The 21,330-nt window shown below is 46.7% G+C and overlaps 2 protein-coding genes across 2 annotated transcripts; one reads left to right on the plus strand and one right to left on the minus strand.

The window, feature by feature from the left end:
* Positions 1-830: 830 nt before the first annotated feature.
* Positions 831-16,357, minus strand: KCTD2 (potassium channel tetramerization domain containing 2). The gene is made up of 6 exons (XM_028112544.2): positions 15,975-16,357; positions 14,294-14,402; positions 12,387-12,478; positions 6,816-6,911; positions 4,424-4,549; positions 831-3,661 (listed from the first exon to the last, which is right to left on the minus strand). Exons 1-6 carry the CDS (start codon positions 16,311-16,313, stop codon positions 3,632-3,634), a joined length of 792 nt encoding a protein of 263 aa, XP_027968345.1. The 5' UTR covers positions 16,314-16,357; the 3' UTR covers positions 831-3,631.
* On the plus strand, positions 15,535-20,926 carry ATP5PD (ATP synthase peripheral stalk subunit d). The gene is made up of 7 exons (XM_028112545.2): positions 15,535-15,682; positions 16,519-16,639; positions 18,316-18,446; positions 18,927-19,023; positions 19,924-19,995; positions 20,496-20,558; positions 20,705-20,926. The coding sequence occupies exons 1-7, from the start codon at positions 15,582-15,584 to the stop codon at positions 20,834-20,836; spliced, it is 717 nt and encodes a 238-aa protein (XP_027968346.1). The 5' UTR covers positions 15,535-15,581; the 3' UTR covers positions 20,837-20,926.
* Positions 20,927-21,330: the final 404 nt, after the last annotated feature.

A 21,330-nucleotide genomic window follows, 5' to 3' on the forward strand; every position in this document is an offset into this window, starting at 1 on the left:
AAGTTCACCCATGGGGAACGTGAGAGGGAGACTGCAAGGCTAGAGGCAAAAAAGAAGGGACATGCTCTTTCCTTTTGCCAGAGAAACCACAGCAAACATGGCTTCGCTCTGGCGGCCACAGCTGGTCCCAGGAGTAGTGTGGTCCTAGAACCAGCCTCCCTGAGCCCCTGAGATGGCAGCATCTCCTTCACGGGGCCCCTCCTGCAAGCCTCTACCTTTTAACAGTCCCAACCTCTTCCCTTTGCTCCCCTGCCCTGGGAGCAATAACGGTGTCCGGCAGTCACTACATCTGACACCTCAGTGTCCCTCGGGGCCCTTTCCTCCTTACCACCTGTTGACTGCTGTGGTCTCTTTCCCACTAGACCCTGGCTGATACAAACACATACCTTGTTTCTACATTTGTGTGTACACGATGTCTCCCCAACTGTAAGCACCCTCTGGGAGGGGACAATCTAATGCCTTCTGAGGGTCCCACACCCTGCCTGGTGCCTTCAGTGACCGATACTTAGCCTGCTGGTTACTTGTCTCACCTCACATTTATTCCTCATTCTCTACCATGCAGAGAAAATGGGCACCTAGCCACTTAATCTTCCAGGAAGATTTCTTTTCCCTTAAAAATGGTCTCATACTCTTCCCCCTCCCAACTCTTTGGTGGGTAGCCCATCTGTCCCCTGGAGGACAGAAGGCCCAACACCCCCTCAGGCAGCTTCAGCAGCAGGAGAAATGAGGACTTTATAAGAGGCCCTGGTAGGAAAGATACAGTGAAATTCATCTCCTGAGAACAGTTTGAGAATCATCAGTAGTGATGGGAAACCAAGGTGAGTCAGAGGTTTGTTTCATGTCTTTATTGACAAAAGAAGGTCACAGCATTTCAGACTTTATTCAAATACACAAACAGTAACAAATGGCACCCACAAGTGACAGACATGGTCCCTAACCTCTGGGTCAAAGGCCATGCTGGAGGGCGTGGGTGTCCTCTTGCCGCCCCCCCCCCCCCAGCATCTCTGTCCCTTCCTCCCCTACACCTCGCTGACACCCCTGAGATCAGTTAAGACTGCAGAAACGAAGTCGCTCTAGAGGAGGTTGGGCCATGCTTCACTGCCAAGGAGAAAGCAGGTTCTGAGGGAAAGACAGAAGCGCCCTATTGTGGCGTTTCCTAGAAGAGGCCAGGCTGTTTCGTGAACTGGGCCTGCGTGGCCCATGGCCTCGGGCCTCGGCACAGAATGAAGGAAGACCCTCCCCACCTGGCAGCACTGGGCAGCTGGAGAGAATGTGGGTCACTGGCCATGTGACATCCCCAAAACGATGGTGAGACCTCTTTCCGAAGTCATCAGCCGGACTCTCCCAGGGGGAGAAGGCTTTCAGGAAAAAATACTGACTCGGTTCATAAAAGGCTGGGGTGAGTACTTTTGCAGAAACCTTAGGAAATGAATCATCCTCAGATTCAGGAGCACTGAACAACCGGCATTGGGTTGCCATGAGGAAGGAATCCTCACGAAAGCCAGCCCTCTAGGAGAGCAGAAATGTCACCTCTGTTTGTTCCTCTGCTGAGTAAGGGGTTCAGCAGTCTTTCTACAGAATCCACTGTGGGACTCTGAAAAGAGAAATGAGTAACCATGTGTTTCTGAGGGGCTCTCTCTCCTCTGCCCTCTGGTCCACCTTGCTTCACTCCTTTGTGCAGGCTGGGGAGCACGGCCATCACCAGGCATGCCCTGGGGAAGCAAATCTGATTGGGCTCCAGGCCCCAAATGAGGCTGCTTTCCCTCCTTTGAGTCAAATGTTACTTTTTTGAATTGGCCAAAGAGCACCTCTTCCAAAGTCCTCTGTCTTATTCTGGTCAGAGCAGCTTTTCCTTGACACTCTCAAATCTTTTTATTTTTTCTGAAAGATGATAGGATGATACCTGTGGCTTTTTTGAAAGGCTTTTCCGTAGGGAGAAGTTCCTATAACATTTTACAGCTGTAGAAATCGTGGGCACAGGCCAGAGTTCTGAGGTGCTGACGTCCACATGCACGCTCACATATCCGCAGACACCCCTGCACACACATTTCTATCCTGCTCTACACACAGGTAAGGTCAAAGCGAGAATCCTGAAGAAGTTATGCCATCTGCACATGGGCAGGTCACATGCGCAAAAGACATTTAGCACAGCCTGTAAGTCATTTCCAAAAATTACAGCTCCAGGCCCACCTAGGAAGCAACTGAGCTGTGGAGCAGACAGACACTCCGCTACAGAGGAAGCCGGGAGTGACTGGCACGAGGTGGCTGTTACAGACGGAGGGTCCCATGGCACCTTCCCCTTCTCTGGGCCATCTGCCACACTAGGAAAGTCATCTAGGGAAAAATAAGGATTCTCTGGCCCTTTGCATTCGACGACTGCTCACCAAGACTCAAAAGCTCAGAGAGAAAATCCAGCTACAAACTCTGTGATCCCAGCCCAAAAGAGGGCTTTACTCCCCTCCTTGGTCAAACAAGCATTTGATTCTCCATGACATGGCACTCTGAAGAAAGAAGTGATGCTAAGGGTTGGCATCCTCGGACTGCCCAGCAAACACATACACTCTACCGGGGATGGTATGAGGTCACTGACACACCTGTCAGGCAAGTTTGTCAAGGTTAGAAACCGAGAATGGACACAAAAAAAATACTGAACATTCAGTCAAGGCATTTCCAAGAGACAGTCACAGAAATAACACTTTTGGATACTACAACATAACACATTTGGCAACTTTCAAAGAAATGCTGTCCCCACCCCAAGCCATCAGAGGATCCCAAGTCCCTTTTATCTTCGGTCCAGTTTAAAAAGTCAGAGAAGGAAGATGGACCAACAGAGGGTGAGTGAAGGCTACAGACCAACTACCTGAAGCTCCCATCTGTCTGTGTGACAGAGTGCAGGATGCCACCTGCCCCAGACCTCCTCTTGGGGAGAAAGTAAGCTACTGGAGGTAAATGAGGCAAGGATGAACATGGTAGCAGGTGAGTGCCCCAAACCCAGAGCGGCGATCCCCAACCCCCACCCACAACCAAGGACACTCCATCGTCCCCTTCCTCAAAGAGGTTTTGTTCACAGGAATGTGGAGGTACTCTGGCAACTCTATCCTTTATGCAAAACCTCAATTCAATTTGACAAACTGAAGCCACGATCCTTGGCATCTGCTGCATTAGTTTGGGGTGCAGAGGAGGGGAAAGATAGTGTTACAAAGCAGCTGCGAACGTCCAACGTGGCACTCAGGTGAAAATATGGCGCAGCTCAGGGACGATCCTCTTTCATTTGCTCCAGCTTCCCTGAAGTACGGGCATGTACAAGGAGCTAAGCCTTCCTCTTCCCTTCCCACAGATGTCCATAAGGGCTCCAACTGGGAACCCATCCCAGCTGCGGTTATAAAGATTTGTCACAACACTGGCTAAGAAAACAAAAGCAGGTTTCTGAAAAGGTATTCTGCAGCCGGGAGCCGCATCTGTCTTCAGGTTCCTATGGGTGGGGGCAGGGGTTCCTTTGGTTTTGACCAGAACACTTCTCCACTGGGGGGCCAGGCTCAGCTTTGCTTTGCAGTAGCTCGGTTAATGTACAGGAGCAAGATTTAACTTCACGAGGTGCTCTGCTGGGTTGCTCTCCTGTTGGTTAAGGAATTTACATCCGAGATCCTCTCTCCTGAAGAATCTGCAAGTGAAACATCGGGGAGAGGGCTGAGGCTTGGACTTTGCAGCGGACCAGCTTTTAGGCTGAGGCTGCTAAGCAGACTGCTGAGGGAAAAGGGACCCATGGCTGCTTTCCACTGGACCCTCGTGAGCAGCACAACAATCCTTGTTAAACCAGGGGGCAAGACAGGGCTGCAGCCCTGACCTCCCCTGAAGAACTTCAGTTGTAAAAGACTCTTGCTGAACACCGTGGGGCCCAAGATTACGTGTTGATGCCAAAGGAAATAGTTCAGACACACCATGTGCTGCTGACTTAGGAGTGCACGTGTGCGCATATGAGCCTGTGAGAGAACAGTGTACAGTTTTCCAGTAACTTAAGGTGAGGAGGTCACAAAGGTAACCAAATACCTTTTCTCTTGAGGCAGGGGGAAAAAAAAAAAAGAGAACAGTTTCAAGGAATAAACACAAAATATTTTCCAATTTTGAGTTTCAGAATTCTCACGCTGTAGTAATTAGAGGGAATAAGATGTTTTCATTGATTTGACAGAGGGTATGTAAGTCTACCCTATTTCAGTACCCGTTTCCGAACTAAGAACCCTCAGTCTCTGCTCCATAAATCCTGATTTAAATTATAACAGTCAAAGACCAAAATGAAGGCAAAATGCAAAGCTTGCTTCAGAAGGAAAGGGAAGAAACCTCAAGCAACGAACGGTTCAGACAAAGCCCCCTGAGGGGCCGGAGACAAACGAGTCAGAGACAAAATTCTGGTGATGCAATTTCTTACCTTTGCCTTTTCACTGGGCTCTATGACAATGCCATTGGTAGAATTATTTAGTTCTCTGGAGACAACACAGAGGAATTCTGCCTGATCCTCATTTCCATAGTTATAGGAAGATCCAATGCTGATTAGCTGACAGAACAAGAATATGGTGAACAGTCACCTTAAGGTACCAAAGTGCCACACAAATCCAACCCTCCTCCTGACCGAACTGTGTAGTTTTGCTTCTCATGGATGATGATTGTCTGGGACTATCAAGGCCCCGGGGGACATCTGGATCTCAGTTACTCACCAGGGCATCCTCAACGAACTTTCCCCAGAGAAGGAAAGTATGGGTTCTGCCAGGGTCTCCCCACCCAACCACTTGAAACAATCTCAAAGTCAGCGACTAGGATTAACATGACCATACTTCTTCTAGCAAACACCGAGGTGAATGAGAATGTTTCTGTGAATGAGAATGGACACTTGTTTCAGCCAAACACCTACACAGAGCTGGCTCATCTTTAGACAGAAGTCCTAGACCGGAGACTGGTACTCAGAAGGCTCTGGAAAGCACTGAATCACTGAAGAGTTACCATAAGCCATATGCTGCTGGAACTTTTAACCTTTTTAGCGAATTGAATTCAGGATTCAATTCTAAATAGGAAATACACATGCACAGGGAAAAATGGAGCCAAAGGGTAAGTCATTCGGGCAAGCATGTAGGGCCTCAAGTCAGAAGAACATGACTGGGAGTGCCTGGGTGGCTCAGTCTTTAAGCGTCTGCCTTCGGCTCAGGTCATGATCCCAGTGTCAGGGGACTGACCCCAGCATTGGGCTCCCCACTCCGCGGAAAGCCTGTTCTCCCTCTCCCACTCGCCCTGCTTGTGTTCCCTCTCTCTCTGTGTCTCTATCTGTCAAAAAAAATAAATAAAATCTTTCAAAAAAAAAAAAAGAACATGACTGACTTGCTCTATGAATGGGCTTTGGGCCCCTCTGCCTCCCTGTGCCTTAACTTCCTCATCCGTATAACAGAGTTAGTACAAACATGCCTCACCTGCCCCCAGAACATTAACAAGATGAGAAAAAGATTCAAAATTATTCACTGGTTTCATAAAGAATACTTAAAAGGGCCCCCGGGTGGCTCAGTCGGTTAAGTGTCTGCCTTGGCTCAGGTCATGATCCCAAAGTCCCTGGATTGAGTCCTGCATCAGGCTCCCTGCTCAGTGGGGAGTCCGCTTCTCTCTCTGCCCCTCACCCCACTTTCATCCTCAATCTCTCTCAAATTAAAAAAAAAAAATCTTAAAAAAAATACTTAAAAATTTTTTTTTATAGTATTCTTTGCTTAAGACTTATACCAGGGAGGGGTGTCTGGCTGGCTCAGTAGGAGAAGCATGTGACTCTTGATTTCAGGGTCATGAGTTTGAGCCCCATGTTGGGTGTAGAGATTACTTAAAATCTTTGAAAAAGGAAAAACATATCAGGGGAAATACTTGTGGAGTGGAAGTATGGCAACATTTTGCAGCCCCCACCTGATTAAGAACTAGGCCGACATACAAAGGCAGAATGGATTCAGCAGTGCAGGAAAATGTGAGGAATGATCCCGTGTTGGCTCTGAAGGCGGAGACACCTGTATATTCAATCTATAACACAATGCTCTTAACAGGAAGCACAGCAGCTATTTGAGAAGGCGAGTTTATGGTGACCATTCAACTGACTCTTCAACTCTGCACAAAAATTGGCATGATCCACACAAAACTCTAACAATTCATTCTGTGCATGAACACCCAGCCTCCCTGTGGTGAACACAATAGATGAGCTGAACAATTCTGCCATCTAATGGAAGAGAACAGTACAATTCTGACTGTGTGGCTTTGTTTGGATACTTCCGCCACGGCACAAAGCTGAAGGAACAGAAATGCACAGACTGATGGGAAACGGCCAGGCTACACTTCTCACCACCTCTGACTCCTTTCACATTACACCTGTTCATGCTTTTCTGGATGGATTACATATATATTTGGAATGATAGCATTCTCACCCTGGGGGAGGGATAGGAAGGGCTGTTGCTGAATCCTAGCCCCCTTTAGGTACTTATTCTAGAATGTGTCAACTGAGCACTTTTGAAAGGAATCCCTCTGAGGGAGGGAAAAACCCCAGAGAGGCACTTTCAAGCCTAAGCAAGCTGGCTGGCTCCCTCTGGGCACAATCAAATTGAAACTTGGATGTGAAGTCGGAAGACATGATACTATTCGGAATTCTCCCCAACTCATCCTGTATGACTGAGCAAATAATCCACACCAAGCGGCTCTTTCCCATGTTTCTGAACAGGGTCCCACCTGGCCCTACGAACCCCCTGGGTTATGAGCTGCCTATGGGTGGCGATGGTTTGAGGCGCGTGGCCTCCTGGGAAACATACCTGTTCGAATTTCCAACCATCAGACATAGTGGAGACCATCTGCGTAAGCTCCTCCTCCTGGCACTGTAGGACTCTGTACACGTGCTTCACAGGGCCCTGTGACAACCAATAGACTTTGAAGAACAATCTCAAGGACACAACAGTTTGCAGCTGCCCTGGTGCGGCTCTTCCCAAAAACGAACACCGAAAAGGAGTTTGCTTGTACATTTTTTCTGGACAGCCACACCCTAGCCCCTCTGACAAGGAGCAATGTCATTTTTCAATAAAAACTTATCCAAGGAAAGAAAGAAAAAAAAGGCCAAAGGCTATGAATTAGTGGGTAAAATAATTCTGAAGTTCAGAGAAATGAATTATGTGCTTAGATTTCATCTATTTCCCAAAGTAGAAAATAGAATAAAATCACTTTGGACAAGAAATTCATATCATCTTAAGTGGTTCATATCTAACATACATGCTGAAAATGTGGACCATATTTTGGTTTATTCAGAGTGAAACCTTATTATGGGAATAATATATTAAATAGGAATCCCACAATATACCAATGTTCAAACCACTTTTACCCTCTGTTGATGGTACCTGACAGTGAAAGTGTTTCAGTGTTAAATAGTAGCATTCCCATTACAAAAGCGTATACTAAAAAATAAATATTTGGTCTTTGTTCCTGGTTCCTAGCACAGAGCTCCTAAAATCCTTGCAATTTCTTGAGGGATAAAAATGTCTTTTTTGTGCTAATGACTGGTCCCCAGAAAGACCAAGCACCATTAGAAGGTTAGAACATCCAGTCCTATTTGCTGACTTTGGACCTCAGTGGGAGGGAGAGGGACTGAAGACTGAATTCGATCACCAACGGCCAATGATTTAATTAGTTGTGCCTACATAATGAAACATCCTTAAAAACTCCCCAACCCTGGGGTTCAAGGGGCTTCCAAGTTGGCAAACATAACCAGGGGCCAGGCAAGCAGTACATCCCAGGAAGGCTCCTATGCTCAGACCCCACCCCATGTCTCTCTCCATCTGGCTGTTCCTTGTCTCCTAGAGATAAACTTTAATAGTAAGTAGAGCATTTTCCTGGGTTCTAGGAGTTGTTCTAGTAAATTACTGAACCCAAAGGGAGATGTCATGGGAACCCTTCAATTTGTAACCACGATGGACAGAAGTGCAGGTAGCCTGGGGACCTGGAATGTGGCACTGGCGTCTGAAGTGTGGGACTGAGCCCTGAAACCTGTAGAAAGTTACTATGTATTAGTTAGCGTCAGGATAGGATAAGCTGTTGGACACCCAGGTGGTGTCGGAGATTCAGACAGAAGTAATTTTTTTTTTTTAAGATTTTATTTATTTACTTGAGAGAGAGAATGAGAGAGAAAGCACATGAGAGGGGGGAGGGTTAGAGGGAGAAACAGACTCCCTGCCGAGGAGGGAGCCCAATGCGGTACTCGATCCCGGGACTCCAGGATCATGACCTGAGCCGAAGGCAGTCGCCCAACCAACTGAGACACCCAGGCGCCCAGAAGTAATTTTTTTTTAACATTTTTTATTTTTTATTTTTTTAATTGTTTAAAAAATTTTTTTAAATTTATTTGACAGAGAGACGAGAGAGGGAACACAAGCAGGGGGAGTGGGAGAGGGAGAAGCAGGCTTCCTGCTGAGCAGGGAGCCTGATGCGAGGCTCGATCCCAGAACCCTGGGATCATGACCTGAGCCAAAGGCAGACGCTTAACAACTGAGCCACCCAGGCGCCCCCAGGCAGAAGTCATTTGCTAGCCCACTCAACTCTGGAAAAGAAGTTAGAACCAGAATCAAAAAGAATGAATGCCCCAAAGTTGCAGCACTAAGGCCCCTACACTTTATCCACAGGAGAACCCCTCACATTTAGGACTTAGCCTGTGAGACTTAGAAGCCAAAGTCAGGGGGCGCTTGGGTGGCTCACTCAGTTAAGCATCTGCCTTCGGCTCACGTCACGATCTCAGGGTTCTGGGATCGAGCCCTGTGTCAGGTTCTCTGCTCAGTGGGGAGTCTGCTTCTCCCTCTCACTCTCCCTCTGTTCCATCTCTTTCTCTCAAATCAATCAATCAAGTTTTATTATTTTTTTTAAGATTTTATTTATTTATTTGACAGAGAGAGACACAGCGAGAGAGGGAACACAAGCAGGGGGAGTGGGAGAGGGAGAAGCAGGCTTCCCGCAGAGCAGGGAGCCTGATGCGGGGGCTCAATCCCAGAACCCTGGGATCATTACCTAAGCCAAAGGCAGACGCTTAACAACTGAGCCACCCAGGTGCCCCAATCGATCAATCTTTAAAAAAAAAAAAACAAAACCCAAAGTCAGGTGAGGGCAAGGGTTGCTGCAGGGAGGCACGCTCACCAGATGAAAGCTCTTGTTCATAGAAGGACAATTAGAGGCAAACAGGAAGACTCTGTGTTTGTCAATCTCAGACCATTCGGTGTTGGGTCCAACAGCTGCACACCCACTGCCCGTCCCAAAGGACATGAGGCATTTGTTAGAGCACAAAGAGCAACGGAAGCTCAGAACAATGATGTCCCATCATGCAGAGACTGGTTATATTCACAGGATTTTAGGAAAATATGGACTGTTTCCTTAAGAAAAATGGAAATTGGGCTTTAGTACTTTTTCAAAAGGATGACTGGGCTTCAGTTATCTGGAAAATTGGTTTTGGAAGAACTCACTACTGGGGAAATACTGGCTCAACAAAAGCAGCTCTGGATTATGGAGCGCTACAAGCCCAGAGTGTTTATTCCCTTCCGCTCCCGTCTTCCGCGGGACACTGGTGTTAGCGCAGTGTCTTGCCTGAGTCAAGTGGTGCCTGTCGGGATGGAGGCAGCGCCGGGGCTCGGGCCGGTCTGCCAACAACGCTGTGCTCTTTCTTCCATGTTGTCCCCTTCCGGACCGAATGCACTGTTGTTACATGAGTACCAAGAGAAACATTCCCTCCACATAAAATATAGAACAAATCTCGGAAAGATTTCAATGATCTCTAATCACGTATTTTGGAAACAACCAAGAGTTTTATGTTATGATATTCATGATACTCAGAGTATCATGAAAGATCTATGATACTGGCGACAACTGTCAAAGCCCCAGGTATTTAAGATGTATTACCTCTTTTTAATTTTTCTCTTCAAAAGTAAACCACAGGTGTTCTCTAATGCACTAAGATTAACGACCTAACAAAAAAATATTATCAGAGACAGCAAAGTAGAAGAGTGGTGGCAGCCACCAGAAGAGTTGAGAAGTCACTAAAAAGTGGGGTGGGACACCCACATCTTGGGCTTTGCCTGAATCCCTGTCATGTGTGTCTCCTTGAAATATAGACCAGTTATGGGCACCTGGCTAGCTCAGTCGGAGCATGTGGCTCTTAATCTTGGGGTTGTAAGTTCCAGCCCCATGTTGGGTAGAGAGATTATGTATTTATTTATTTATTTAAAGATTTTATTTATTTATTTGACAGAGAGGGACACAGCAAGAGAGGGAACACAAGAAGGGGGAGCAAGAGAGGGAGAAGCAGGCTTCCCGCGGAGCAGGGAGCCTGATGTGGGGCTCGATCCCAGGACTCCAGGATCATGACCTGAGCTGAAGGCAGACGGTTAACAATTGAGCCACCCAGACGCCCCTAAGATATTTAAAATCTTAAAGAAAAAAAAAATAGGCAAGTTAAAGGAGATAATGTGTTTGAAATGACAGCCACAAAAATACAAATGGCCAATTTCACCTTTGAGCGGTCTGTGACACATATAAAAGAGAGTGTTTTTGAACCACCTCAAATCCACTGCTCAGAGTTTCACTAAATAAAAAAGACAGATGGAAAGATCAGTTAGCATCAAAAAGGCCTTGACATCCCTAGAACAAAAAAGCTTCCAACTGGGTCTACATCCACAAGCCTTCAGAACCTAGAGGACTAATTAATTTAATCGCTGCTTAATCGCTGTCATCAAACAGATCTTACAATGCCCTCAAGGACTGAGCTAATGGCAAAGAACTGAGAACATTGGGGTTGAATGGCTTCAAATTACATAATTCATGGTACCATCACAACCGACACTAACCAATCAAAAGTTTTTTTGGAATGTGGATAATTGAGGCTAAAGCTAGGTTTTCAGAACGTCCAGCTACTAAGTATCTACAATAGAGAAAGATGCCATGTACCTATAATCCGAGATGGCAACAAGATTGTTGCCACCAGATCACAGTTTGTATGGTAAATTGCAAACCAACTATAAATTCATTTCTGAACATTAAAAAGAAGGCTTTCAGCCATCAGCCAGAAGGAAGAAAACTAAATAAGCTCTTCTTTCCACCTTCGCAAACTACTACAGATAAAGTGAATAAGAAAAGCCATTTTTTATCATAGATGTCAGTTATCCAATCAGATAAACTCCATTTGGAGCCAGAAAACTTGGATATATGAAGTCTAACATAGAAAGGAACTATTTTTTACTTTTTGTTTTGTTTTGACTTTTGAAAAGAAACACTGCCTTCTGAATCACAGGAAAATTCTACATTGCAATAGATTGGATCTCAGGAAAGCATCCATCACCAGGAGCTGATGGGATAAGAGGCAAGTCAGGCTACAAGACAGATGGTCACAGTGGAGTCCGATGCTGCCCTGTCACTGCAGTTGTACCTTCTTAAAATAGAGCCTATACAGGAAAGGGAACGTCTGTTTCCCTGCTAGACTTCAAGCTTCTAGAGGGCACAGACCCTCTCCTAGGAGGCAGAGAATCTCAAGGGCCTAAAAGATGCCACTGTGGCCACTTATGACATGTGATGGGTGATGTGATGTGAAATAAGCTCTGTGTGCCCTACTGTCTTCTCAAACTAGGTGGCAAATTGTGTTTTGTTGTTGTTGTTGTTGTTACTCTATCTACTGACTTAATATAAAAACCCAGACTTCATAATAAACAGAGAAGCTTGAGATTATTTCCTCAGAAGCATGATTCACAAGCAGTTCCTGAAGTCTAGGCCACGAGACTGGTTTCACATGGCTATCAGGAGCTGAACGGGACGTGATCACACTTTAAAAAAGGCTGGTCCTAACAGTGGCCAACAGGTGGAAGCAAGAGCTCGCTGGGCCTTTATGTGAAGGGGGACAGACACTCTGTCTGCAAGAACAAGTTTCCAGACCTAAAGTGGGGTGGGCTCCTCCTGCTACCAAATGGTGAGCAGCCACAACCTCTCCTTCTTTTAAAGGGACAGGAGGGCTGTTTTGTTTTGTTATGTGTTCTTCTGTTTCCTTGTTCTGTAGAAGTCCGGTGGCTAATGTGCTGTCTGCCTGGCGGATGGACCGTGTTCCACACAGACCTCCAGCTTTAAGGGGAGAGGTAGCTCTTGCCTGACAGCACATCATCCCTTTCAAATCCCACCCAGACACAGCGACAAAGAGCCACTGAGACCTTTTCCCTTTAAGAGTTCAAAACCCGTGGGGTGCCTGGCTGGCTCAGTCGGTGGACCTTGTGACTCCTGATCTTAGGGTCATGAGTTCCAGCCCCATGCTGGCTGAAGAGATTAAAAATAAAATCTTATTAAAAAAAAAAAAAAAAGAGTTCAAAACCTATTACCTGAGAAGTTCTGTTCTCATTGTCCCGTATCCGTTCCTTTACCAGCCGCACAAGAGATGCAATGTTGTAAAACTCCGCTTCTTCCAAAACACCTAAGACAAGGACCAAACTGTAGTTAGAGATGTGTGTGTTCCCCAGAAAACAGCAATAGGCTGAAGTTTCCATGTTTGCTAAGAACTGCATTTTTCAAATGGAAGCCTAGTCTCACTCCTTCAGCCTGGTAAATATTTCTTTGCTGTTTAGGGTGTACCCATTTCCTTCTCTCCAGAGTGAGTGCATCAAGCTCTGGGTCTGCTCTGTTCACTCTGTTTCACCCCTGCAGTTTCCCACTTGGCACCTTCCCCGACTCTCCCTGCACCTGCCCATTAGCTGCAGGACACCTTTTCCCATATGTCACTTACTTCCTGGAACTGGTCATATTGGAGAACTCCTGAGCTTGCAATGCTTACCCAGTTTGTCCTAAAAATGACGAGGGGTGGGTGTATATAAATTTATGTGGACTGGATTTAATAGGATGCTTATTATTTGAACGACATAAAACGACATAAAAATTACTGAAAGAATGCTGTGCTAAATAAAATCAAAGGCCTTGGACAGGACAACTAAGGGGGATGTGTGATCTGGTATCAGACAAAAACACTTGCTATAAAAAATGTTATTGGAACAGCTGATAAAATTGGAATATAAGCTGCAGATACAAGTATTTATCAATATTAAATTTCCTGAACTCGATAACTATACTGTACCCTTGTTCTTGGGAAATACACTGAAGTATTAAGGGGTGAATCTGTAATTTAGTCTCAAATAGTTCAGAAGTAAAAACTGGTGGGGAAGGGAGGAAGGACAGGAGGGGAGAGACAGAACAGATGATAACACAAGTATGACCAAAAAAATGTTAAAAATTGGTGAATCGGGGAGTTCTCTGTGCTATTCTTGCCCCTTTCTCTGAATTTGAAATAGTTTCAAAATAGAAAACAATTTTTTTAAAGACTTCAGAAAAGATGCTGAAGCTTTCTCTTTTCAAGAAACAAGATTATCCGTGAGGTAGTAATTATTGAAGCTGGATGGTGGGTGCATGGAATTTATTGTACTATTCCCATTATTTTTGTATGCATTTGAAATGTTAAAAAAACAAAGAGAGCGAGCATGCGAGTCCTCTTTTTACTGGTCGAAACAGATATGTTTCGCAGCCACTTCATTAACTAGCACAGCCATTACAGCTTTCTTACTCAGAGCTAAAGCTTCCAGGTCAGGGTGCCCTGGATTTAGGGACAGGCTCCAATCTTCAACTGAATGTCTTTGGTGAGACCACGCCAAGCCTTTTAGAAAGATGTCTAGACCCACTTACAGTCCAGATGCCCTACAAACCGAAGACATGAGGCAACCGATGACACACCTGACAATGGACTGGAGAATGAATTAGGTCAGCTGCAAAAATTTACAAGGAAGCATGAGACCAGTCTTAAAAGAAATGAGGCCAAGCCTTTATTATTTTTTATAGCTGCAAGTTCAAACTAAAATTGAAAATATAAATAATTAATGTCAGAGGTGTGATGCTTCGGGCTACAGACATTCACTGCTCGCAGGCACATAAGTAAAAGTAAAAAGGGACCCTGACAATTCTGCAGGTTTGGAGAATGCTCCTGAAGCTATCTGCAAACTGCAAAACTGAGCTACCTATTTTCCTTCTCATTCAGGAGGCTGAACAGAGCCCAGTGGGGATCCCTTAAGCAAGACTTCCTCAGATAAGACTAGGTAACAAGAGACTCCCTGCTCACTTTCATAAACCTTTACTACACCTGCACATGAGCTTGGATGAAAATGTCAAAAAAAAGTTTCAAATCTGTGAAACAGCTTTAAAGATATGGCCCGAATTTGAAAATGCCCAGTTCAAACATTGTTCTTACCTTCTTCTGCCAACTCCTTTGTAATGATGAGTTTCCCATGGCGGAGGTAGTTTAGGATAGGACCAAAGTAGGTGGGGTCTCTGTCAATCAGATAGGCCCCTGTCTCGTCCTGTCAACCAAACACAAAGGCATCATTCTGGAGCTTTCAGACTAAGTCCTGGCAGGGTTTCAGCGTCTCCGTCACAATTCATTAGTGAGAGGGCAAGTTTTGCTAGACGTTGCTTATCATAAACTACAGGCAAGAAGGCTAGCTTTATGTATCTTGTACTCTGAGATCGTTTCAGGTGGGGTGTTACAATGTCTAGTCACGTCATCCAGGCATTTACTTGAACTTTAAAATCTTTACCTGGACACAATTACCACCATTCTTCTATGGGATATCTGTTGTAAAGAAAAGGGAAGAAAATGCCACAGTTTGATTATTTAAATCTCTGCTTGAGATGGACATTCTGACTTCTCTGCTTCCCCCAAATCACATTCCTAATTCTAAGAAAACCTCTGTATAGCTGGCAATACTCCTGAGCTCAAGGCCAACATCATTGGGAGTCTGCATTGCCAGCTGTAACTCACACACCCCAGTTCTGTGCCCAGAGGAAGCTTGGCACTGCCAGGACTTGGCGCTGAGCAGCTTTAATCCTACTCATCTTTACAGTAAAAGGAACAAGGAGAAACTGGCTTCTATTGCAACAAGAGAGATTTAGGGTAGATAAAAATAATTCCTTTATAAGGAAAGGTTTTGGAATTTCTTTAAAGTTACAGCAGGACAGGTTTCCATCGATCGGAGATTAGAGAGGTAGATGTTGAATAAATAAAATCAGCCTATCTTTACCAAACCCAACTCTATTTCAATGTAACTGGCTGAGTGCTATATAGAATAGAAGGTGGTGTAAGCTATGGTCAACGCCTTTAAACTGGCAACTAAATGATGAATGTGTAAAGTTAATAAACAACACTTCAAACTGGAAATGGTTTAGAAATGTCTCGTCACCTCTCAACTTTTGGTTAGCAGCCATGCCTCTTGCTCAACAGCATTCTTCAGTTTTCATTTTCCGATGGCCTTAACCAGTCGGCTCAGGTTTGCACTGGCAACTGGTAATCTCTTTCCAAGGCGTGCATCTGAGCTCTAATACGGTCCTCACACAGTTACTGTTACCAGATACGAGCTCAGGGCCCAGGACCACAGGAAAGAAGTGTGGTATCATGAGAAGCACTTCCTGCAGCTGTCAGACCCAGGCTTTTACCCAACTTGGCAGAGGGGTCCGAAAGGAAGTCTGAGAAAGCTACAAAGATGCCTTCGCTCACCCTGACCCAGCTCTGGACGCATCTGGCACAGGGCAGTGAGGGGCTGACGAGGAGCCAGGGGGAAACTCATGCAGATCTCAGGGGCGGGTATGAGAGGTGTAGAGAGGAATACGGAGAAGGGGTGTGGAGTGGGTTCTTGTGGGTGCGGGTGGGCACTGTGTGGGGAACGAGTCGCTGAGAGCGAAGGGCGGGGTCAGAGAGAAAGCCACAGAGGATGGGGGAGAATAGCCCCCAGGGCCAGCCTGGCGGGGGAGGGGTGGGGAGGGGGCTCCAGCCCGAAAAGCCCGCCTGTGAGGAGCGTGTCGCAGGAATCTGGGGACGAGCTAGGAGGCACGAAGGGGGTCCGATGGCCGGGAGCGCGCCCGAGGGCGGGGCGCACCTTGTCCGAGTCCAGCTCCGGGTCCTCCTGGCAGCAGAGGCGACACAGGAAAGACTTGGGCTCCCGGCCTAGGGTCTGTCTGGTGGTCACGAAGTAGGTGCCGCCCACGTTCAGCCGGACCCAGCGGGCCGCACCGCCGCCCCCTGCCCGCTCTGGCGGTCCGGGACCCGGTTCCAGCGGCGGCGCAGTAGCGGCGGGCGGGCGGCCGTGCCCGCGGGGCGTGGGGCCGGCAGGGCGAGGGCTGGGGGGCCCGCGGCCCGGGCCGCCCCCGTCGCTCAGCCCGCTCCCGCCACCCCCTCCCAGCCCCGCCATCGCCGGGTCCAGCTGCAGCTCCGCCATCTTGGGCCGCCACCGCCGCCGCTGCCCGCGCGCCGCCGGGCCGGCCCATCTCTCGGCAGGGAGAGCCGGGCCGGCCCATCGGCGGGGGTGGGGCTGGGGGAGAGGGACGGGAGCGCCCCCAACCAGCGCCCGGGGACCCGTGAGGGGGAGGTGCTGCGCCCGCCCTCAGGGGCGGGCTTTCCGGAACCAGCCTCCATTTCTACAGGCTGGCCTGCAAAGCAAGGCCCGCCCCTTCAGCTTTGGGGTTGGCTCAGGGAGGCTTTCCGGTGACCCAGTTCCGTTCCTTGCTGCTGTGGACTCTAGGCCGCCGGGGTCGGTCGGTGAAGGTGAGTGGGGTTTGGGAGCGGTGGGCCCGACACCGGCGGGCTGCCCTGTTTTGCCCCCTCCAGACCTTGTGCCGACCCTGTCGCACTCCTGACGAGGAGGCCGGGCCTTGCGATTGGCTCGCTGACAGAGCGAGCTGCTGTAGCTGCTGCCGCCGCCGCTCTGCTCGGAGCTCCTTACCTTTCCCCTCCCCCGCGCGAGGTCGTCGGGCCGGGCTGTGACCCTGCCGCCTCTGACCGAGGTGCTTCCCACACCTTGCCTCGTTCGGTCCGCCCCCAGCGCGGCCGAAGTGGGCAGTCCGGTGTGGGGGCTGGGGAAACGTTACCCCGAGAGAGCGTTAAGTTGTTGAGTGAGGGACACTCGGTCTCATTCTGAGGGTTCCCACATTGTAGAGTGTGGAGCGCTCAGAGCTTCTCAAGTGCAGGGTTCGCGTACCCTTTCAACAGATACTGACCGAGCACCTCCTGTGCGCCTGACCTGTTGTTCTGGGCGCTGAGGATTCAGCAAAACAAGGGACAAAAACCCATTTATGAAGCCTGCCTGTACTGGTGCTTGGAAGGAAAAGTCCCTGTAAGGGCGCTTATTTCTTTGGCGTCTTTAAAAAAAAGTCATCTGCGATGATACTGGATGGCTTAGTCCGTGGAGCATGCGACTCTTGATCTCTGGGTTGTAAGTTTGAAACCCACGCTGGGTGTAGAGATGACTTAAAATAAAAGTCACCTGCCCATCATCTCCACTCCTGGAAACAAGCTATTGCTGAGAGGGAAGGAAAGCAAGAGGCAGGAGTTGGACCAGTTCCGTTTTAAGATCCCGAGGGGAATTTCTTCCGCCTCCCTTGTGATCCACCCCATAGTTTGCAAACGCCTTTTGACATTTCAGTCTTTCCCCTAATGTCTGGCACTGATCTTAAATTTAGTTTGACTATTTTCCCATTTTCTTAGTTTAAAAAAAAAAATGGCTGTGACCACTTTGCACCTTCTCTCACATTCACATATGTCTTGAATACCCCTGTGAAGGGTATTACTAGAATACACAGGGTATGTGCTAGTGCTGCAGAGGATAATCAGACATGAATAGGAAGGTGCAGGTATTACCAATCAGGTAGCGAGTGAGTAGAGAGCCCCTTAAGCTCGGTAAGACTGTAGGGCAGATTGATGTGCACAATTTCACTTGGTACTTTTAACAGCCTTTTGAGGTAAACAGGGCTATTATCCCCTAGGAAATTCTGGCCTAGGGTCTGCTCTATTTAAGCTTTGTTGAAACTTGTGTATGTGTTAGGTTCTGTGCACTGGAGAATCTGAATGAAACACATGCAGTCGGAGTGGAAATGTATTCAAATGGTTCACTTTTATGCAGTGTGTATTACTTTAGCAGTATTTCCAAAGGTACATGAAGAGCAAACACTAGAGACCTGGGCTTTTAAGGATGAGTAGGAGTTGCGGAATAAGAGGGGGACTGTCTTGGGGAAAATGATGTAGTTATATGCCAGGTTGCATCCCTTGAATTTGAAAAGCTAAACTGTCCTTATTTAGTAATCCTGATTCCTTTAGTTGATAAATGTACTCCTCAAGCGCTCAGGATGCTGATCTATTTCTTAAAGATGTGCATGTTTCTAAGGTGCCCTTTAAAGGATTCTCGGTAAGAGCCCTGTTTTGATCTGACCTGTTTTATTTTCCAGGATCTTAAGATGGCTGCGCGAAAACTTGCTCTAAAAACCATTGACTGGGTAGCTTTTGGGGAGATCATACCCCGAAACCAGAAGGCCATTGCTAACTCCCTGAAATCCTGGAATGAGACACTTACCTCCAGGTCAGTACCATTCTGAGTGGGACCTTCTTAACTTGCTACTGAATATGGAAGCAAAACAGTGGTTTGGAATTACATATGGATTTCTGATGTTCTTCTGATATAAGGAAATCCACACATAGAGGTGCCTGGGTGACTCAAGTCAGTTAAGCTTCCGACTGTTGGTTTCGGCTCAGGTCATGATCTCATGGGTTGTGAGATTGTGTCCCAGGTCAGGCTCCATGCTCAGAGGGGAGTCTGCTTGAGATTCTCTCCCTCTGCCCCTCGCCCCCCACTCGAGGATGCTGTCTCTCTAAAATAAATAAATCTTTTTTTAAAAGAAAGCATACATTTTTCCAAATGAAAGTAGTTTTTTGGCATTCCTATGATCTCCCTCCTGGAGAAAAGTGTGATGATAGCTCTAGGCCATAGGAATAAGGACATACTGTGTGAATTTTCTGTTGCTCATAGACCAATTTTAACTTTTCTTTTCCGTGTGAGCAGATTGGCTACTCTCCCTGAGAAACCACCTGCTATCGACTGGGCTTACTACAAGGCCAATGTGGCAAAGGCTGGTTTGGTAGATGACTTTGAGAAGAAGGTGAGACTTCAGGCACCTAAAGCACTGGTCTTGTAGTGTGGCTTGGTGGGTGCGGAGCAGAACAGTAGGTAATTAGATATTCAGGATGACAGCATGGGAACAAGGGTGCTGTTAACAGATCCCAGAGGAAGTTCAGGAAAGATGGGTGTAGATTTATATGGTAAATATGTGCACAGAATTCAGGGTCTTATTCAGCAAGTTTCTTATCCAGAGAAATAGTCCAGTATGTTATTAATCAGGGAGGCAGAGGGCTGTGGAGTTAAATGTTTCCATTCCAACTCTTCCTCAATTATTTTTTAGCCCCTCACCTGTGTCCCTAACATCTTTTCTACCCTTTCACTGTTTTCTTCCTTTTTCTGCTTTTTACTGTGCCTTTTGGCTTAATTTCTCGTCCACCTAGCCTCTTCTGACATTTACATGTTAAACCTTAGTATCCATAATTTATTTATTCGTTTGACAGATGCTTTTCGAAGGCCTACTCTGTGCCAGGTATAGTGCTCCATGCTGGGCCCATAAGGCTAGGCAGTCTTCTAAGGAGACCATCTTCATCACCATTATGTAAACATTACTTTTGCCAATCAGTCCATTAGAGGTTCGTTTGAAAGAGAAATCAGAGTTTAGAACTACAAGGTTCTAGGAGGCCATTTTTTAGGTCATCAAATCCAGCTGTCCTTCTCAGATGAAGAAACTGAAGCTCATCGTAATAAAGAATTGTCCAGTTAGTGACAGGACTGAAAACCTTGAGCTCCTGTTTTCAGGCTAATATTCTTACCGCTACAACACTCTAGATGCATACTGGTTTCCTGTTTGAGAATGTGTTTTTATCTGTAAGGATTGGGGTCTTTGAGCCCTTTCTTTGGATTCCCAGGTATATTAATAACAACTGTCCCTGTGTTTTAGTTTAATGCCCTGAAGGTTCCTGTGCCAGAGGATAAATATACTGTTCAGGTGGATGCTGAAGAAAAAGAAGATGTAAGTAGTTGAGACTCTTACTTATTTTAAAATTCTCTTAATTCCTGATGGCTCTATATTTCTTAGAAGTTAGGTTAAGGTAGAGGGAATTAAAAGGAGCACCTAACTATTTGCTTGAAAGTATGAAAGCCAAATGTGGGAAGCCAGGTGGCTCCACCAAAGAGAAGTGTGGCTAGGGGGTCAGGTGGCTTGTCCTGACATTCAGTAACCGGCCCCTGTGAAACATGGGCATTTTGTAGTTGTCTAGACAAGTAATTTGCTGATGAACCCTGGTCCTGCTATTGTAAGCTGGTTCTCCTGTATGGGCGTCTTTGTGAATTTAGGAAAAGCTGCAGTTTGCTTCCCAAAGCAAGCACCCACCAGGAGTCGGGGCAGCCATGTGTTCTCCATGCAGAGTGGGAAAGCAAGAGTGGTAGGCTCTGGGACTTCTGTTTTTTTTTGAGCCTTAGGGTCAGGACAGTACAACTTGGTTTCAAAACAATATCTCCCTTCTCTTTAAGGTGAAAAGTTGTGCCGAGTTTTTGTCTCTCTCAAAGGCCAGGATTGAGGAATATGAAAAAGAGGTAAGGATCAGCCTTGGCCTTTGGATGTAATATGTTTTTTATCTCTCATGGCCACACATCTTTCACCTAGTGGCAGTAACCTACCTTGGGTTCTTTTTTGCATCTCTGTGGCCCTGTTTACCTTAACACAATTCCCCTCTTTCCAGCTGGAGAAGATGAGGAACATAATTCCATTTGATCAGATGACCATTGAGGACCTGAATGAAGTCTTCCCAGAAACCAGATTAGACAAGAAGAAGTATCCCTATTGGCCTCACAAGCCAATTGAGAATTTATAAACTTGAGTTGGGGAGAAAGCTCTGGCCCTCGTGTTGTACATGCTGGACATTAAAAATAATGATACGGTGCTGTGTGTCTGCCCTTTTGCAGTTGAGATAATTATAACTCTGACATGCCATCACTAGAGGTGGACTTTTTGTTAAAATGGAAAGGTGAGCCTACAGGTGTGTACTGGTCTAGCTATCTAATGGTAGGATGTGTAAGAGCCAGTTAGTTCCCAGGGCTGCTGAAATCTGAACAAATCACAATAGGGCTGATTGACAGTGCATTGCATTGGACTATGTTAAGAGGAATCATCGGATGCCCTTGAACTTCTCTTTGCATTCAAACCACTGGTTCCTAAGCAGTGCTCCCTTGTACTTGTCCGTAAGTAAGTCACAAGGACAGGTGGTCCAAAGTGCAGATGTAGCAGCAGGGTGAGTAGCAAGCAGGGCTCTCCTTTTATGTGCTTCAGTTCCTCAGCATAAATGTGGTATGAAAGGAAATTTTGTCG

Source organism: Eumetopias jubatus, unplaced genomic scaffold (assembly GCF_037043125.1).
Source record: "Eumetopias jubatus isolate StellerSeaLion01/CBP00866 unplaced genomic scaffold, mEumJub1_p1.0 scaffold_10, whole genome shotgun sequence".
Classification (NCBI taxonomy): Eukaryota; Metazoa; Chordata; class Mammalia; order Carnivora; family Otariidae; genus Eumetopias; species Eumetopias jubatus.

Bases quoted from the DNA above. Each gene is read 5' to 3' on its own strand.
- ATP5PD (XM_028112545.2), top strand. From the start codon at position 15,582: ATGCCTTCGCTCACCCTGACCCAGCTCTGGACGCATCTGGCACAGGGC. The intron at 15,683-16,518 runs GTATGAGAGGTG...CCATTTCTACAG, and splicing joins CATGCAGATCTCAGGGGCGG to GCTGGCCTGCAAAGCAAGGC. The intron at 18,447-18,926 runs GTCAGTACCATT...CCGTGTGAGCAG, and splicing joins AATGAGACACTTACCTCCAG to ATTGGCTACTCTCCCTGAGA.
- KCTD2 (XM_028112544.2), bottom strand. From the start codon at position 16,313: ATGGCGGAGCTGCAGCTGGACCCGGCGATGGCGGGGCTGGGAGGGGGT. The intron at 4,550-6,815 runs GTATGTTTCCCA...TTGTTCTGTCAG, and splicing joins ATGGTTGGAAATTCGAACAG to CTAATCAGCATTGGATCTTC. The intron at 3,662-4,423 runs GTAAGAAATTGC...TTTCACTTGCAG, and splicing joins AGCCCAGTGAAAAGGCAAAG to ATTCTTCAGGAGAGAGGATC.